At 34.8% G+C, this 19,213-nt stretch overlaps 1 protein-coding gene across 1 annotated transcript; it reads left to right on the forward strand.

Moving 5' to 3' along the window:
• Nucleotides 1-13,316: 13,316 nt before the first annotated feature.
• On the forward strand, nt 13,317-16,963 carry LOC123539396 (matrilin-2-like). The gene is made up of 6 exons (XM_053530518.1): nt 13,317-13,426; nt 13,715-13,790; nt 14,839-15,028; nt 15,336-15,531; nt 15,900-16,071; nt 16,715-16,963. The coding sequence occupies exons 2-6, from the start codon at nt 13,727-13,729 to the stop codon at nt 16,717-16,719; spliced, it is 627 nt and encodes a 208-aa protein (XP_053386493.1). The 5' UTR covers nt 13,317-13,426; nt 13,715-13,726; the 3' UTR covers nt 16,720-16,963.
• Nucleotides 16,964-19,213: the final 2,250 nt, after the last annotated feature.

Raw genomic sequence — 19,213 nt, forward strand, 5'->3', positions numbered from 1 at the left:
AATTCCCCCTTTTTTTCTTAAAATGACGAAAAATTCCTCTTCCTGAGGGTATGGGTACCTGTCCCCAAAAGTTGTCTAGTGCCAACTGTCTTTCACAGAACATTATTATATCTCAGTCTATTTCCTTAAGATTTTATGTGTAATTTAAGATTAAAACGCTTCGTATCAAAACTTTTAAATTATATACGTTAGTTGTTCGGTCATTTTTCAATCGATACAGAGCGCTTGAATCTGTCTTCAATACCATTAGAGAGCTCAGATGAAAATCACTAAGCGGAATGTACAAAAGTTATTTGGCGCTCTTAAAACTTTTTTGAGCTTTACAAAACATTAAATTTTTAGGGATACTTAATGCAAACGACATAGCAAAATCAGAAAATTTGCAGTTTAATGTGACGAATACAGATATTATAGTGATATTTAAATACAATAAACAGATCGCATACCAGAACAGAGTCTGAAGACACGGAAAATAAGAATTCTTATTACTGACATACAATGTCCGAGCTTTTCTCTTATTCAGTCTCTTTCTGACAAGCATCTCTCCTAGTACCGAAATCTGTGAAGTAATTTAATACAAGGGGTCTACTTGTTGATTTTGAAAAGGCAGCGCACGCATGTAATCTACTTACCATATCATCCGTCTTCAACCGTATGTGTAAGTACACAGCGTTCTCAATGGGCGTGTGTAGGTTGTGGTTGGCATTCTTAATTCTTGCTGATCTTGCTGGAGTATCAGAGACGGACATCATGCAAAACATTGTTGAATAACATATCATTGCTGCTAGCCGCATGAAAATAAATGGCTAGATAATGAAAACAATAGAAACACCATCAGTCTTATTTTTCGACATTCCGTATTTTATTTATCAAGCTGTTATACTCAACATACGATAGTTTACATTTATATTCCAATTACTCTTCAGTGCTACAATTATTTCAAGTTCGGACAAAAAAAAAAAGAGTCCAGGTGCATACGAGAATTAATTTGTCCAAAATTCAACCAAAGTTTCCCATAAATATAACACCGAAATTCGTCCATTATCTTATGTACTTTGTGGCAACGAAAACTCGGACAAGTCTGCTGACTACAAGACAAATGAGACCGGAAATGACGTTCTCCACGTCATAATATGTTTCAAGTAAATCAACGAAGTGTATTGATGCCTTAATTTAAGCTGATTCAGTGGTTGTCCCAAACGAACATCGTTAGGTTCCGATAGCCAGTAAAGTATCAACAATTATGTCAGTCAACAGTTTTTACCCCACACCTTCATCTACAATACAAATCATGCCTTACTACAAACCACAGCTACTGCATGCTTTTAATACAACTAACTCTTCAGCAGAAAAAAAAAATGAATGAAACGCCTAGACAAAAAATTGAACCGAGCCTCGGTTATGTGGAAGAGAGCAATAATTATCAAATCAACGGTTACAGCTACAAACGACATCGGGAAGGAGGAGGTTTAAAGGTTTGTCATGTTATTTCAGTACATACCGCTTAAAAGTCAAGTAATATAACGTAGAGGAACTGTCGTGAGCATGAGGCTAATAATTATAGAATGTCCTCCTTTTGTGAAAGTATAATCAGTCTATAATGTGCTATAGTGACGCATTTTTTAAATAGGAATATTTCTAAGCAATCAAATTTTGCATGAAGATATTGTTTTGAGGACACACTTTAGCTATTCTCATACCAAAAATAAGTCAGAGGGCAAACAAACCCCTGTTTTTATAGACAGATCACCCTTTCTGGTTGTTTGTGTAAAACACTAGAAAGTATGAAAATTCTAGATTAATCTGGTATCTAGAATCTCAAGGTTTGATTGCGGTATTCGCAAACTTTAGCATATGTCATCATCGTGTTCGACTGGAAATTCTTACTCATAATGCATTCAGTCAAACGTTAATGCTTACATTTTATCTAAATGGCAATTGCCATGGCACAATGATTCTTTCAATAAGCTTGTGATATTAAGAACACTTGAGGTGAATTGCACAAAGGGAACAGATCTTCTCCCAGAGGATGTCATATTGATGAATATATTTAATCATCTCAGACACTGGGTTCGGTAAGACTCCTGTGGTAATATGATCTTCGTTCTTTTCCGAAAATATACGTACATGGACATGGGCATACTACAGAATATGGAATGTAGTTTTGGAGTGAAACCTTGGAGTGGAGCTTTGGAGTGGGGTCTCGGAGTGGATTCTTGGAGTGAAGTCTGAGTGAAATCTTGTAGTGGAACCTTGGAATGGAGTCTTGGACAGGAGTCTTAGAGTGGAGCGGATTATTTGAGTCGAGTCTTTGAGTGGAACATTTGAGTGAAGTCTTAGGGAAGAGTCTCGGTGTGGATTCTTAGAGTGGAGTCTTAGAGTAGATTCATGGAGTGGAGTCATGAAATTGATTCTTAGAGTGGAACCTTTGAGTGGAGTCTTTGAGAGGAGTCTTAGAGTGGATTCATGGAGTGGAGTCTAGGAGTTGATATTTGGAGTGGATTCTTGGAGTGGAACCTTTGAGTGGAGCCTTTGAGAGGCGTCTTGGTATGGATTCTTTGAATGGAGTCTTGGAGTGGATTCATAGAGTGGAGTCTTGGAGTGGATTCTTTCAGTGGAGTCTTGGAGTTGAGTCTTGGAATAGATCCTTGGAGTAGATTCTTTGAATGGAGTCTTGAATTGGAGTCTTAAAGTGGTACCTTGAAGTGAGAATATTGCTTAAATTTGCTGTTGTAAACAATTATAAGATTGGTGATTGTTGAAATGAAGAATCATATTAAATGTTCCATTGATAAAATACAGGAGGCTTGTAGTTACGATGATAATTACGGGCATGATAATGATGATGATGATGATGATTTGTGTTATATAATTATGTTTACAACAACGTGGACTGCTGTTTCTATTTTTGAGGACGAAACGGTGCATCAATAACTACGCTATCATTATCATCATCACCGTTGTCATTGTTATCCCGAAAACTAATTAAACATGTTTTACAGACAAAATAATTGAAAGTTTTTAAGCAGCAAAGTCCTCAAAGTCTCAGTAATCATCATTATCAATATCTTTAACAACAATACAAATCCCTCCATCACCACAGTCAACATGAACAATGATAATAAGAACAAACTGTTCTTTTTCGACTAAACAATGTCTTTATCCTTTGTCTTCAGCGAAAACATCAGGAAAACAGACCATAATGATGACGATGTCAGATGATGACGGTGGCGGCAGTGAGGATTGTGATGATGATGATGATGGAAATGATAATGGTTGTATATATGATAAGGATGGTGATGTGATTGTTGTGCTGGTGGTGGTGATGATGATGATGGTGGTGAAGACGATGGTGTAGACATGATGGTGGTGGTGGGGGTGCTGATGTGGTGGGTTGATGGTGGCGATGATGAAAAAGATAATGGTTGTGAAAATGTTAATGATGATAATGATGATTACAGCGGTTGCTGTTCTGGTGGTAATGATGATGATGAATGTGTGGTAATGATGATGATGAATGTGAAGATGATCAAATAAATTAATAAATGATATTTAAAATTACATGACACTTATTTTAACTGACCTCAAATAATTGTTCATGACCTAGCTAGAACACGGCTTGTGTAGCGTATATGTGGGATGTATTACATGAGATAGAATATATTATATCAAATCTGTTCAAATGTTTTTACAAGACAAGAGATTTGACTTATACGCATTAATAAAAGTTGAAGGAGTTTAGTTTTCGCTTAATAGATAGATGTCAACGAACCTTGTAAATAAACAGACAAGAAATAAGATGAAAATATTGACACTATACAGTTAATAATACACGAGAGAGATCCTTCGATGACAACGTAACACCTCCATATCTCCTTATTTTATTAATACCTATCAGAGAATATTCCCGTTGGTCACAAAGGAAAATTATGCTAACTCCAGTAAGTCTTCACAAGAAACTTTTATGCTTTGATATCCTTCGTTTGGCCACAAATTCAGTAATTGTTCTGATACTTTGAAAATATATCGTTAAATTGAATTTTCAATATATCTATATATTCCCAAAACGTGCGCACATATGATATAGAGAGACACTATCTATATGTACTGCTAACCGTGTCCAGTAATGCTCAACCCTTACCCTTCTTAATTTCTATAATGAACATGTCCACCTTCAAAGTTGTACAGTACAATTAAGTGTTAAAAGGGGTGTACACCAAAAGGTTACTGACTGAATGGCGAACAGTGCAGACTGATCATGATCTACGTATACACTGGTCGCAAAGGCAGAATGAATCGTGTCAAGCATAAGGGTTTATTATTTGCTGTATGTCTCCTGATTCCGCTCAAATATATACATGCACATGTTGAGATGACACTTATATTTACAAGATTGCAGATATTCGTTTTTGAAACAATTATCATGTATGTTCTTTTTTTCCGAAGTTATTTTTGGAATTTCATACTTACCTAAACAGCCTTATATCCGTTCTTTTGAAACTTTGAAAACTATTACTTATCTTGTATGAGAATAGTGACACAAGATATTCATATGGAAACGGCATGATTTCAAGACATGTTTTCAAGTGATGTTGCTGTGATTTTTGTATGGAGAAAGCTAGAAATCAAGACTTTGTTAAATAATATTTTTATCAAGCAACATTGTTACATGTTAGATTTTAATAGTTACATCTTACAATTGAAAATATTTTGCAAGAACCGTGTCTATGTTTTTCCGAAGTGTTTAAAATCCTTGTCATTTGGCAGTGATTTCTGCCTCCGCCAGGTTATCTTAACTAATTCAATAAGCAATACAATTTATAGAAAGATCAGTTGGAACCATACAAAATCAAAACACATAGTAGACGCGGTTAGATTGAGTCTAATAGTAGACGCGGTTAGATTGAGTCTAATAGTAGACACGGTTAGATTGAGTCTGTTCATCAGAAGTAAAGAAAACTGCATAACCTCTCAGGCCAACTGGTACCGGCTTCAGCGGGATTCTACTTTAGTAAAATAGAACGTACTCCACTGCCCCAAAGGCCCGTAAAGTAAAACAATATCAAGTCCAAGTACAGGAAGACTTTGTACAGACGCCACACGGCACTGTTGTGATAATTGACAAAACCTGTAAGAAGATACTTTGGAAGTATAGAAGGCAACCGAGAGAACTAAATGTTCAGCAGTTTGTTTCTTGAGATTACTGCATCGGGCCTTTGTTCGGTGACCCTGGTAGTTGAATTAAATCTTATATGAGCCTAACCATGAGAAAACCAACATAGTGGCTTTGCGACCAGCATGGATCCAGACCAGACTGCGCAATCCGGTCAGGAGCCATGCTGTTCGCTTTCAAAGCCTATAACAATTAGAGAAACCGTTAGCGAACAGCATGGATCCTGATCAGACTGAGCGGATGCGCAGGCTGGTCTGGATCCATACTGGTCGCAAAGCCATTATGCTGGTTTTCTCACGGCGCGGCTCATTTATAATAGTATGTTGACGCTTACGTCCAACTGCGTCCAGGATCTACCAAACATCACATTAAATCTAAATCAAACTTAGTTAATGTAACAATGATTTGAAAGAAAATAAACTAATATGGATCTCAATTATTGTCCCTTGCTAAACTAACTTCCGTTATTTGTTTTAAATATTTACCAATCAAACATTCAAGAACTATAATATTAGTTTGAATTCAGTGGAATCGTTATTATTTGCACTAGCCTTACATCTTTACAAGGAATACTGTCAGTTTTATATGATATCATTTTATGTTTTTTATTTAAAATGTGCACTTTTAAAACAATAATGTGTCTGGTGTGGTTTATCATTCATCCGTCTCATTCCTCACAGTTGAATAAAGTAAGTAAGTAAGTAAGTAAGTAAGTAAGTAAATTTTATTATAGTGACATTGTGTATAACATAATTATGTACAAAGTACAAAATCAATAGAAACATTTTACAACACCCGGTCACGTTGGGCCTATAAGTCACTCTAAAGATATAACTTTTTAAACAACTGATCATCGCAATATTCATACAATTAAACTTATGCGTGACAAAGAATATATTCTGAATATTTTTTGTTGGAAAAAAAAAGAAGCACATAGATGTTTTGCACAAAAAACTAATAATGCTGCCGACATACGAATGCTCGACAAAGTATACCAAAGAATATTACTTGGAATTAAGTCAACATTATCAGTGGTGAATATGTTGTATATAGAATCCGTATCTCCTCATCTACGACAGTTTTTGAACACGTACATCATGAAACACTGCTACATAAAAAAAGATAAAAGGTAAGGTTAGATTTCCCGGAAGCACAGAGCACCCCAAACACAGTCATAGAGCCATGCATCGCAAAGTAGGACCACAACAAAAAGAAGCTGTAACGGAAAAATTTTGTAGACGGGTTGCTTCAAAGTTTCATGATTGTACTGAATAACACATGCAATTCGTTTAATTGCATTTATTTAATCATACGTAACCATCCTGAAAAAAAAAGATTGTATGCTTCTAGATGAAAAAATGCAAGAAATTGTTAACTTTCAATTCATAACACGACCATTGAAAATGCATCAAGTTAGAATATTAGTTGAATAAATGAAATTTTAACGTGACAAGCCCTAGTTAACGATGTTGTTTATAACCCTTATTCAAATCTCCATTTTCAGAAGAATTTATCACTTTTTGACAGATGACCTGAAATTATAATATCATGACAATAATGCATATATTATAACAACCACTGACTGGGATTTGCCTGCAAATTCGATATTGATATTATAAAGAGCGGTTCGTTTGAAAACAAAAAGGTCACAGATAACGCTGCAATAATGTATGCAGACTGGCTGTAATGGTTTTCAAATGAAATACTAGACTAGCCACTAGACTGATAATAACTGTATTTCTATATTTTTTCCTTTTTTGACGAATTCAATTTCATAGAGACAAAAGCCAGTCTATTTTAGAGATTTTCACACAGGACTGATGTTGAAATTATCATGATATTGGACATAGGGTATAGACTAGCTCAGTTCACTACATTCAATCATAAAAATGTAAAAAGATATATTATAGTCTAGGAGCTAGTCTAATGATATACCAAGGTGGTACCAGAATTATTGTTAGAATGAATGGCTTCTTTTATTTCCATAACGATATATAGTCTTCTCCGACGCCGAGCAAAGATCGGTCTATGTTGAAAGTTCTGAACAAACTTTTTAAAGCTTTCATTTCTAAACCCATAAGAATGTGGAATTAAATTTCAGTAAACACTGAATTACAAGATAGCCATTAAACATTTAAACTTGAAATAAAGGATCATATAATACAACAGCAAACTGACTCGATCTTCATAAATGTTAGATCTGACGGCTGTCCATTCACATTCATCTTCTTGTGTAATCGGATTTGCAATACCGCTGTTTTTTTTTATTTCCACCAATCATTTTTTTTATTTGAACCAATCAGACAACTCGTTACAGCAAGCGTTTAGCTAAACGTTCAAAATGGCACAAATCTTCAAACTGCATAAAACACATTTATCTACCACAACTTATTGTTTCCTTTTTGTAGATTCCGCCATATATTTTTCTAACCTCTACTTTCACTTTCAAAATGTTGAAAGCAAGGTTAAAGCTGGCTAGCGGAAAAGTAATCAGAGAGATGCAACAAGGACCTTACTCCTACTGAAAATTGTATAGTGTATCACCAAAACATGTTTTCTCTGGTAAACATAGTGTTTTTAGTTAAGTGTGTTTATGATGCATATTAGTAACGTTTTACTTATAAAGGTGGCCGCACTCGAAATACGTTATTAATGTTTTTATGCACTTGCTGTCACCTTCTAAAGATGAAGTTTTTATAATAATTTTATTGTTGATTATTATATAAAAAATGATAACATCCAAACTGTCGCTTTATTATTATTATAATATTATTATTATAAATTAAAAGAATTAGATGAATTCAGCAAAGATAACAGTGCTGATGTTATCAAAAGAAATGCAAGTTCGATGATCTTAAAATATATTAATGTTATGTGAAAAAAAGGAATGACACAAAAAGGATTAAAAACAATCTATACATACTGCCCTATCCACTTTGCTATAAGGAAGGGTCTTTACCACTTTAAGCAACCGAAGCAAGTGTATCAGTAAAAACCGTGTATGTGCTTAAACATAATAAACTGTAATTGCATCTGATGACAGCAAGCATAGATGTAGCCTGCAAAGCGCTGAAACTTCCTTTGTATAAGTCGTAAATACATTACACAACTTGAAAACAACAAGCATAATTACTGATGAAATCTATAGATATAACTATTCAGGGAACTTCATATTGGGATTAATGTGAGGCTCTTGACCATTTAGTTGGTCATTATTAGTTTCGCCCATTAGCACTAACTGTCTTACTGTTTTAACAATGTTCGCTGTTAAATGTATTTAACTACCAGCAGACGTTCGCAACTGCTCAACTTTGTCAGCCTTTAAAAGTCAAATTTACAAGAACAAAACGAAAACGCCACAGTATTATTACGTTGATAGCAGAAAACTCCAAATTCTTCACACACGAATTCGCACTAAATGCAGTTCCCTCAACCATCACCTCTTTATGAAAAACATTTCTCCGTCTCCTTTATGCACGTGAGGAAAAATTGAATCAAACTTCCATTTCCTTTTTGAATGTAGATTATACAGTGCTTGCCGTAACGTCTTACTACTTAATCTACAAAACTATGAGATTGATCTCAACACATTGCTCTTTGGAAACCCATTCCTTTCAGACCAGGATAATACTATAATATTCACGCATGTTCAGAATTACATATCTGAGAGTAAGAGATTTTCGTGATGCCTTTCCTTTCATTCCGAGACAATACTCCCCCCTATCTTTCTCTGCCTTTCCTCTTTCTGATTACTTTAGTCTTTAGTACTTAACGTGATCTATTTTCTATTTTTAATTATCATTATCATTTTACACTATACAGATACTTGTATCACGACCTATTCCCACTACGAGTATAATATGACATAATGCTCTTTTGTGTTTACATACAAACTTTATTGTCCGCCTAAGGAGAAGAATTCTATAAGACATGTCTTTCATTCTTATCCTTTCCTTAGTATCATGTTAACTTGTTGTTGTAAATATACAAATCTATGTTATGTACTCTTGGGAATAAATATGTTTAAACTAAATGTACTTAATGACCATTGGATACACGTAATACTATTCAGTTCATTCCCTGAAGAATTTTGGAACCGCTGCTACATCTGCTTGCTATTCCCGGTGGGAAATTGAAATTGAAGGCCAAACTTGAAAAAATAATAATATCGTAAACGCAAAAGAACACTGCTAAGAAGTATGGTTTCATGTTTCATGGCGGTTTACTCCTTTGCTCATGTATTTTTACATTTTCAAAATACTGTATAACAGCCTTTACTTCCACTGCTGTCATTTTAACGGGACTACTTCCTTGAACATGGCTGTTTCCGTTTGATATGTGTCTTTCTGTTGTATATCTTAGAGGGCTCCGATGTAGCTCACTGCAGAGTTGAAGCGGTCTTCTGCGCATGCCCGGAAGTGAATGTCAGTTGGATCGCCCGGCAAAAATACGCAAATTATTGCGTGTTTGCACGCATTTAGGGTATGATATGTATGAAATACTGACTAAAGGATAGGGTTAGTATCACCATGGTTACAAAATATAAACATTTAAAGTACTTTTAGTTCAAATTGCTTGAATCCGGTATATACTGGCGACTGTAATTTATACCGGCGCCCCAAGTCTGCACTGAGTCACAGTCTTAAAGCTTACGTGTTATGTTTATAAATTACGTACCACGTTCCATACCGTACCAAAGTCTTCGTATAACACTTTATAAATTTATAAACAAAAATTAGAAAACACAATCTTGAGGGGTCACACGAAATCAGGATTTCACATTAATGTCTCCCTGTATTTCCTTAATATAGTATTTCCAAAATCAACATATTCCCTGTTGGAAAGTTAAACAATTTGCAACATTCTCGAGAAAGTAGTTTCCTCGAGAAATTTGATTATTACCAGTATTTTTTGTGACATAAAAATCTCTATTTAATAACACGTGACATTATCTTAAGCAAATTACATCTGGAAACCTGTTTAGATCAAGTAAATTAGGAAAAGTTGTGTTTTTATCTAAGTTTAAGTGATTTAACATTTACCCATCTGCATATACGTAACGAATGATGATATAATTTACTTTGTTACAGTACTGAAACGTAAGATATGTCTGCTTTTGAACATTCTAAATATACTTAAAGGTTGACAACAGAAAAGTTATTATATACAACATATACAAATATGGTATACATATAACACTGTATTTAATAACTTTTCTATATATAGTTTTACATGCCTGTATGCGTGCGTGAGTGAATTACGGTCAATCTGCATCAAGGCAATTTCAAAGTGGTCTATTAAAACAAGTGGTCTCTGAACTCACGGCAACACGCCAGAACCATGATTAGCGCGCTAATACGACAAATATACAGTACTTGTTGTATTGTAGCGCTAGTTTATTGTTCTGGCGTTTTGGCGTGTTTGTGTGCTGGTGCCCTTCAAACATGTCAACAAACCGAAACGGCAAATTAACGCGACGCTAAGACAAATACGGGTTTTGTCGTATTGGTGCCCTAGTTTGTCATTCTTGCGTGTTGGCGTATTAGTGCTCTTCAAACACACCAACACACAAATAAGAAATGACAGAAATCAGCCACCATGATAGAGCGTATATCCCACTATATTTTGTATTGTTTTAATTCCAGATATGACCTAAAAAGACATTATAATGCCTTCGGAATCTGTAAACGCATTCTGCTCAAACAGTGAAAAAATAATAAATATATTGCTAAACGAATCGCATGTTTATCACTGTTTACATTTATCTATTGTTTTTTTTTGTTTTGTTGTTGATTTTTTTAATTTTTCCATGTAAATTGTTATATGCAATAGGTTAGTACTTTTTCAAGTTGTCATGGATAAAACTGTAGAACGAAATCTGTTCAAACAGTGAAAAAATTAAATATATTGCTAAACGAATCGCATGCTTATCACTGTTGACATTTATTCATTGTTTTGTTTTTTTTTCCATGTAAATTTTTATATGCAATAGGTTAGTACTTTTCCAAGTGTAGAACGAAAATATGGATCATGCAAAAAAAAAAAACATTAAAGGGCAAGTGTTTGCCTCGTGTAATCAGGTTTATAAGTACAAAACATGCCGTATATCTTACAATGCGCAGCTGTTGATTTACGATTTCTGGTTGAAACATTATATAGGTTGTTTTTTGGTATAATATAGAGTGTGTTGTAAAAAGCTTTCCTATTAATCAGAATGAGCTCACAATATAAACATGTTACAGCATTGTAACCAAACCCTGTTTTCTGTTCTATTCGTTGTATCTACCTACAGGGAAACGCTACATGCACTGAATTCGCCATTCCAATGTACTTGGTTGTAAGCATTAAATATTTGCAGTAAAACAGTAAAAGTCATCCTAAGGGGACAATAGCTATGTCTGTATTGAATAAATAAAACAATTGAGTTGCGTCCCTTGTTTAAGCTAAACATTGGGAAGCTGCGAAAAAATGGGAAAAAAACATGTTTATGAACAATGAGTTTGTAATAAAGTGTGCGACATATTTATGAAAGATACTCTTCGTATTAGATCTACGACGTAAACTTTCCTCTATTTCAGTCGTTACAGCGTGATTTCCCTCCTGATTGACCACAGAACTGATGAAAAACACTGAGTACACATGACTCTGATTTTCAGACATACCGTTGAAAACCATTGCAGCATGGTACAGACGTCATACTCGACGCCACGTTTCCAACCTGAAAGTACTGAATACATTGAAGGTCACAAGCGACGATTATTTAAAATCGCCGTAATCGAGGTAGATCTTCTTTAGTATTTCAGACATGATTGCAAACATAATGATGATTAAATAGCGAAAAGAAAACTATTACTTAATAGCAAATTTATTCTCGTGCTTGTTTTTGTGTAGTACGTGATACGTCATGTCAAGAGCAGGCGCATTTCATTCATCATGATGTACCGGTACCGGATAGCAGATAATGGGGAGTACAACGTCTCAGACTAATTCTAAGTGTATTAGTTCAGTATCAGTCGTATATTTACAAGGCTCTAAAGTTTAATTGCATCATTTGAAAACAAAAGATCTATTCATATCTATGCTCATGTGCTTGTTGATGAACAAATCGAGCACAACTTCACATTGTGCTTAATGCTGTAAGTTCAGGTATATATTGATATCTGTGTTTCTATAGGTTTTATGCAACACATGTCAAATAACGTTTCTGTTCACGAGGTAAATGTTTTACCTACAGCAAATTAAAATATTGTTTTCATTTTTCATACTTTGAAGCTTATAATTTATATTCGGATGTCAATCGTTAATGCTTACGCCTGTTTTCAGACGTAGCTGAGTTACTGAAATGAAATGAAAGTTAATCTGATAGTTACGTCACGAGTTGGACTATGGAAAAGCATGCTACAGTCCCTGTCCTCTAGCCCCATGTTGAGCAGAACTCAATATTCACACATGTTACAAGTACCAAAAACAAGTTAGAGACATCCGCAGATGTGTTCATACGGCGGTGCACATGGAACCATCAATGATACACTAGTGTGTAATTCCAGACTCTGTAATCTATATATAGGTAATAGGTCCGTGAAAATATGCACCAATTTTCCAAAATATAATCACATTTGGCCAACTGGCAAAAAAGTTATGGAAAAAGCAGTTTCATACACACAAACCTCTTTCCTATTTATTCTGCGTAACAAAACTACCTGTCAACTGATTACATTTTAGTACACCTTCCTGAATTAGGCCTCTGTAGTTTTAAAAGTTACACGTAGATTAGCAGTCGACATCAGCATCTTCGCATCTGACCGGTTTCTGGACACTAATTCCTTTAAGGTCAACTTAATGCTTGTTAGACGATTTAAAAATGTCCAATCGAGAAAACCAAAGCACAAAATTTGCATTGCTAAGCATTTTGAAAGAAAACAGGGCCTTCAGTTTTGAGACTTTCCTTCAGTTTAAGATTTTGACCCTTGCCAATTCTCATATATATGGCCGAGACTACTAAATGCAACCTGTACGTGAGCAGTGTGTTTTGCCTGCTGTTTCAGTTTCCATTTATTTTGCATGCCTAAATGTACAACATTTAGGTAATATATTTTCATTAGCATATGTTACAGTGCTATCGGCTATGCTAGAACAGAGTACATGTACAACATATGTTTTAATATAAATTGGCCATTTAATAACAGCATTCTCGGCAGCTTATTGTCATATTCTATCTATTTCCATTTTGTTCAGCAAAAGGTTTATTAGAAGGTAAAATTATAACATCTTCATTCTTTATCTACATTGTATCTTTTTTACTCGTTTGCGTTTGGAAATAGTTTTAGTATCCGACCAAACAATTACTTGTCAAACGGACATGTTTGTTTCTTTCTTTTTCTTTTTTCTTATAAGATTTATCAAAACAAATTTTAATATCAAATTACAACATTTACTTCTTACAGTATAATATTTGAAAAAAGTCAGTTTTATATATTGTTGCTGAAAAGAAATTTCTATACCTCGGCTTATATTGTTTTGTTTGTTTCTTTCTTTTTTCAGACGTGTTTCATCATGCGGTTCTTGCTTCAGTTACTTATTGTTACAGGAATTCTGTTTAATACACTCATGTCATGTGGTAAGTTATCCTGTTGCATAAATATTTTCTATTATAACCTTAAAATCCATTTCCAACATGAAGAATTTAAGAACTGACTTTCATAAAAAAAATTAATAGTATAATAGTAACATAAAGCGAAATGTTTTATATGTCATATGGCGACTTTCCAGCTTTTTAATGGTGGAGGAAGACCCCAGGTGCTCCTCCGTGTATTATTGTTGGGTAGAACCACCGACCTTCCGTAAGCCAGCTGGATGGCTTCCTCACATGAAGAATTCAACGCCCCGAGTGAGGCTCGAACCCACATCGATGAGGGGCAAGTGATTTGAAGTCAGCGACCTTAACCACTCGGCCACGGAGGCCCCCGTCTATTCAATTAAGAATGATTTTATTTGTAATGGGATGTACACTTTGTACAAACATTTTGGAATAAAAAGATTCAGGTAGTTATGTAGCATGTAAAAACACCAACATGTCTCACGAAAAAGGTCCATTTCCAACATAAAGAATTTAAGAATTGACTTTCATAAAAAAAATTAATAGTATAATAGTAACATAAAGCGAAATGTTTTATATGTCTATTCATTTATTTATTTATTTTTATTTATTTATTTGGATTTAACGTCGCACCGACACATGATAGGTCATATGGCGACTTTCCAGCTTTTTAATGGTGGAGGAAGACCCCAGGTGACCCTCCATGTATTATTGTTGGGTAGAACCACCGACCTTCCGTAAGCCAGCTGGATGGCTTCCTCACATGAAGAATTCAACGCCCCGAGTGAGGCTCGAACCCACATCGATGACGGGCAAGTTATTTGAAGTCAGCGACCTTTACCACTCAGCCACGGAGGCCCCCGTCTATTCATTTAAGAATGCTTTTATTTGTAATGGGATGTACAGTTTGTACAGACATTTTGGAATAAAAAGATTCAGGTAGTTATGTAGTATGTAAAAACACCAACATGTCTCAAGAAAAAGGTCCATTTATTTAGATGTGCAATACATATACCGAAAGGTTGAAATCAAAACAAATACGCACAGATATTCAATATTGTTCTTCCAGACAATGCCAGCTCATGCAAAAAGCCAGGAAATATTGTATTTGTTGTGGATGGTTCTGACAGAATAACTGACGAAGAATTTATAAAAATGAAGATATTCGTAACTAATCTGATCGATAACTTTGAGATTACTCCAGATGCAACAAATGTGGGTTTAGTTGTTTATGGTCCAATTGTTGGTGATATCATCAGGTAAACATCTACAACTATGTAAATGATTCTTTAGTTGCAATACGCCAGTTATTGAAAAAGCTTTTATTTAAAACAATTTTGTTTCAGGTCAGTCCGGAAGAACAAATCATACAATTCATTAAAACAAGCAAATATTATTTCCGAACTATACTTATAACTGGTTTTTCGAAATGTTTCTTTATTCTTTTTCATCAATACTACATTGATATTACATAACCCCAAATATAATGATACATGTCACAAGCTTAATTGTTTACATATAAAAAGGTAACCATGCGTCCTGACTGTTTCACCCTTTTCATTTCAGTCTTTTTCCGTATAAGAACAAACTGTTGCTGAAAACATTGGTTTATGATCTACAACAACCTAAATCTGGCGCTAATGCGGCAGCGGGAATCGATGCTGCACGTAAGATGATTTCTCAACTTGGGAGAAAGACTGTTCCAAATATAATGGTTGTCATAAGTAACGGGCGTTCAACCAATCCATGGACGATATTTCAGGCGAGTCTTATAAACACGTATAATATCATACGTTGTGTCTATTTCGAAACACTTTTGTCGAAGCTCATAAATAAAGGTTGCAGGCATTTATAATAAACCAAATCAAGCGACTATTGTAATAAGTGACATAACTATTAAGAGATATTCTAATCGCTTTCCTTTTACTGAAAGTATTTCACCTGCTAACCATGTATCAAATTATTTAATATTTCTATACAGAATAATGATTTTGATTGTTCTTAAAAACCATAAACTAAGAACACGTAAAACAGATATCCCATATTATAGCGTAGTATTAGATGTTTGCGGCACATGCAAGATGATTACAAAAGTATTCATACATAATATGTTTGTCATGTTACTTTCAGGCACGTGTCGCCAAACTCAATGGTATTAAGATCTTAGCAATTGGTTTTGGTCAGGACACAAACGTGGGCGAATTAAATCTGATCGCCAGTAGTCCAAATTATGTGTTTGTGATGGAAAATGTGACAGCACTTGCCAATACTGAGAGTGTTACAAGACAAATAATTTGTTCTAGTACGTATGTTTGATAGATTTTTATGGGATTCGAACTCTACCTTTGGAACACATTAAAGTTAGAATTACGTTTATGTATACCCGAAGAACAAAAGATATTTGTCACTTGTAAGGAAATATATGGGTAAAATTTAGTTAAACTAATGAAAAGAAATGAAGAAGAAGGTAAATTTGTTTGATATGAAATTAGAATTAACAAGCTCCAGCATGTTACTGTAAAATCATTCAATTTCGTGGGCATGAAATTTCGTGGTTTTGGTCAAAATGGCAATTTCATTGGGTTAAGAATTCGTGGATTTCAACTTTTGAACATAAAATGAATGGGAATTTTACTTGTTTGTTGGGATTAAATTTCGTGGATTGACTCAACCACGAAATCCACGGAAATAAGTCCCCCACGAATATTAATGATTTCACAGTATTGCTAAGGAAATCTTTTGAATGGTTGTTAATCAAACAATAGCGCTTGTTCTGCCAATTTTTAAGCAATTCTTGTAAAATGTTAAAAGTTTGGAAAAATTAAGTAAGGTTAATAACAAATTACATTTGCTCTTGGCTTATGTTTATGTTACAAGGAATCAATTATCTATAAGCTATATTTTCCGCACACTTAATAGATAAAACATCTCTTTTATTACTTCAGCGTAAATAGGAGGGACTCCGGAGTACTGAGCGACACATATTGCCGCTGGGTGTGGAAAATTGTCATCCACCTTGCTAACTCTTTTAAATTGTGTTTACAAATTAAAATTCAATTCTGCATATAATGATTTTATTTCCTTACAAAATGTAAACCATGTTTCAATCTAAGCTATATACGTTATAAATAACTCGTCAATTGTGTCGTTTGTGGCTCAGAATGTTGACAAATATTGCTGCAAATCGATGGTACACAAAAATACATAATCTGGACTGGCCGTATAATCTTCTTGTACTTGGATTCAGTGTCGTTATATTTCCTGGTCCTTTGGGATTATGGGTCGATTCAATATCTGTCTAATAGAATTCCACTTAAGCCGATACTACTTGCTGTGCTGGATGTTGCACTTTCCGTTACCTCTTAGATACCACTTATAAACAGACTCAATAAAACCGTGCTTGCTATTATTTTGCCTCGTTGCATGCTATGCTTCCAAAAAATCTTCTTGATAATTTTATTTCTACTCCCATTTGTACCAAGTGTTTTATACATGTATGTCCTAGGGCTTTGGCTATATAGAGTTATAGAATTACGCATAAACTTAATGCAGGGTGTTGCACAATTCATTACGTCTCAGGCAAAAAGCTGATGACAAATGATGAAGAAGAATACTGCCAACAAAGTATGTTGAAGAAATTTCCCGTCTCGATCCGTTTTTTTATTTGACAAAGCAGGCTATATTTATTTATTGTATTAGATAATGTTATACTAATACATGTACAATACGTTTAGTTTTGAACTTTTATGAACTTTATCTGTAAGATGACATGGTCGAAGACCTCCTATTTCTTAAGATTCAGTGTAAATAGAGATTTTTTCGCTAAATGCTGCACGTCCTTACCTTTGGTAAAAAAAGACCATACAGACTGCAAAATTTCCTAAAACCGACCATTGAATCAGGTTGTACCGTGTATCAAATGTAAGCAGATAGTTTGCTTTATATTTGGACTATATTAGTAAAACTGTCTCATTGATATACCGAATTATATTCACTAACAGTATTGGTACACAACACAATATGATTTCAATTCGCTTAGCATATAACCTCTATTTTCTTAAATTTAAAACTTAAAGCGGTCACAAGTCAGTTAGTATTATAAAATATTAAAATACCTTTTCTTCATTTACTGGGATACTTTTGATATTTGTGTCTGCCATGTCTTTGTTCCTGGACTTATGTCCTCTCTTTTATGCTGCCCAGTACTTGTTTGCACACTTTTGCCATCAGTGTTTAGCTGTCTTATTTGTAGTATTATACCCTGGACGTATGCCCCTACTATAGACCTTTCAAGTTTTTGTTAGTAGACTGACTTTTCTATTTAGGATTACAGTTTTGGTGAGTTGTCCCCTCACTAACGTTTTGTCTAGTCTTTCTTTGTAGACTTCCGCCCTTTATATAAAGTTGACAAATCTTTGTTTGTATTTTTATGCCTTCCTTTTTATATCGGCGATATATGAGCCTTTTGTGTCGATTCGCCGTAAAATCCAACCCACTCACTCCATTAGCTCTTATACCCTCCTTATTCAGCTGTCCAGTCTTTCTAGATTTATTCCTTTCTAACTTAGCTGTCCTGTATTTGTTTTTAGACAGAAGGCCTCTGTATCTATTTCTCAAGGCTGTAGTCTTATGTCCACCTTATTCAGATGTTCAGTATTTGTTTGTAGAATGTAGCCATCTCGTCTTTGTTAGTAAACGTTTAGCTGTCCAGTATTTTTTGTATACGCTCGCCTTTTTGCATACGCTGTCGAGTCCTTGTTTGCGGATGTATGCCTTCCATCCAAAATTAGTAGTCTTTTGACCTCATTATTTAGTTTATCTGGAAGATCTCATTAACATCGCTTAATGTTTACCCAGTTTGATAGACAGGGACTAATTTGGAACTAACAATTGAATAGGGTCGAGTCTCACTCAGGGCATTTTTAACGTGAGGAAGTTATCCAGCTGGCTTACGGAAGGTCGATGGTTCTACCAAGATGCCCGCCCGTGATGAAATAATGCACGTAGGGGCACCTGTGGTCTTTCTCCACCATCAAAGCTGGGAAGTCACCATATTATCTAAATTGTGTCGTTGCAACGTTGAACCCATCAAAACATAATTTCGTAGAGCGTATCAAGGGCCAAAAGGTTTGTTTTGCACATTTCTCTTCACCATTACACTTATACCTTCTGATAAAACACTCCCTGAGATCAACATAAACAACAGTAATATGCAAGAATATACCAAAGGCCACATTTGCAAAATAAAGGCGTTAACAAACTTTTAATGGAAAAAATGCTTACCAAAACAGTTCTGAATGAGACACTATGAAAAAACGATAACATATTCGACCAAAAAACAGCCACTTTTACAGCATTCCACGTGGAAACAGGCGTACTGATCTGCATGGTGAAAGTTGTATACCATCTCTGAGGTATACTAAAAGTCGTGGGCGTCTTTTCCT

This window comes from Mercenaria mercenaria, chromosome 18 (assembly GCF_021730395.1).
Source record: "Mercenaria mercenaria strain notata chromosome 18, MADL_Memer_1, whole genome shotgun sequence".
Taxonomy (NCBI): Eukaryota; Metazoa; Mollusca; class Bivalvia; order Venerida; family Veneridae; genus Mercenaria; species Mercenaria mercenaria.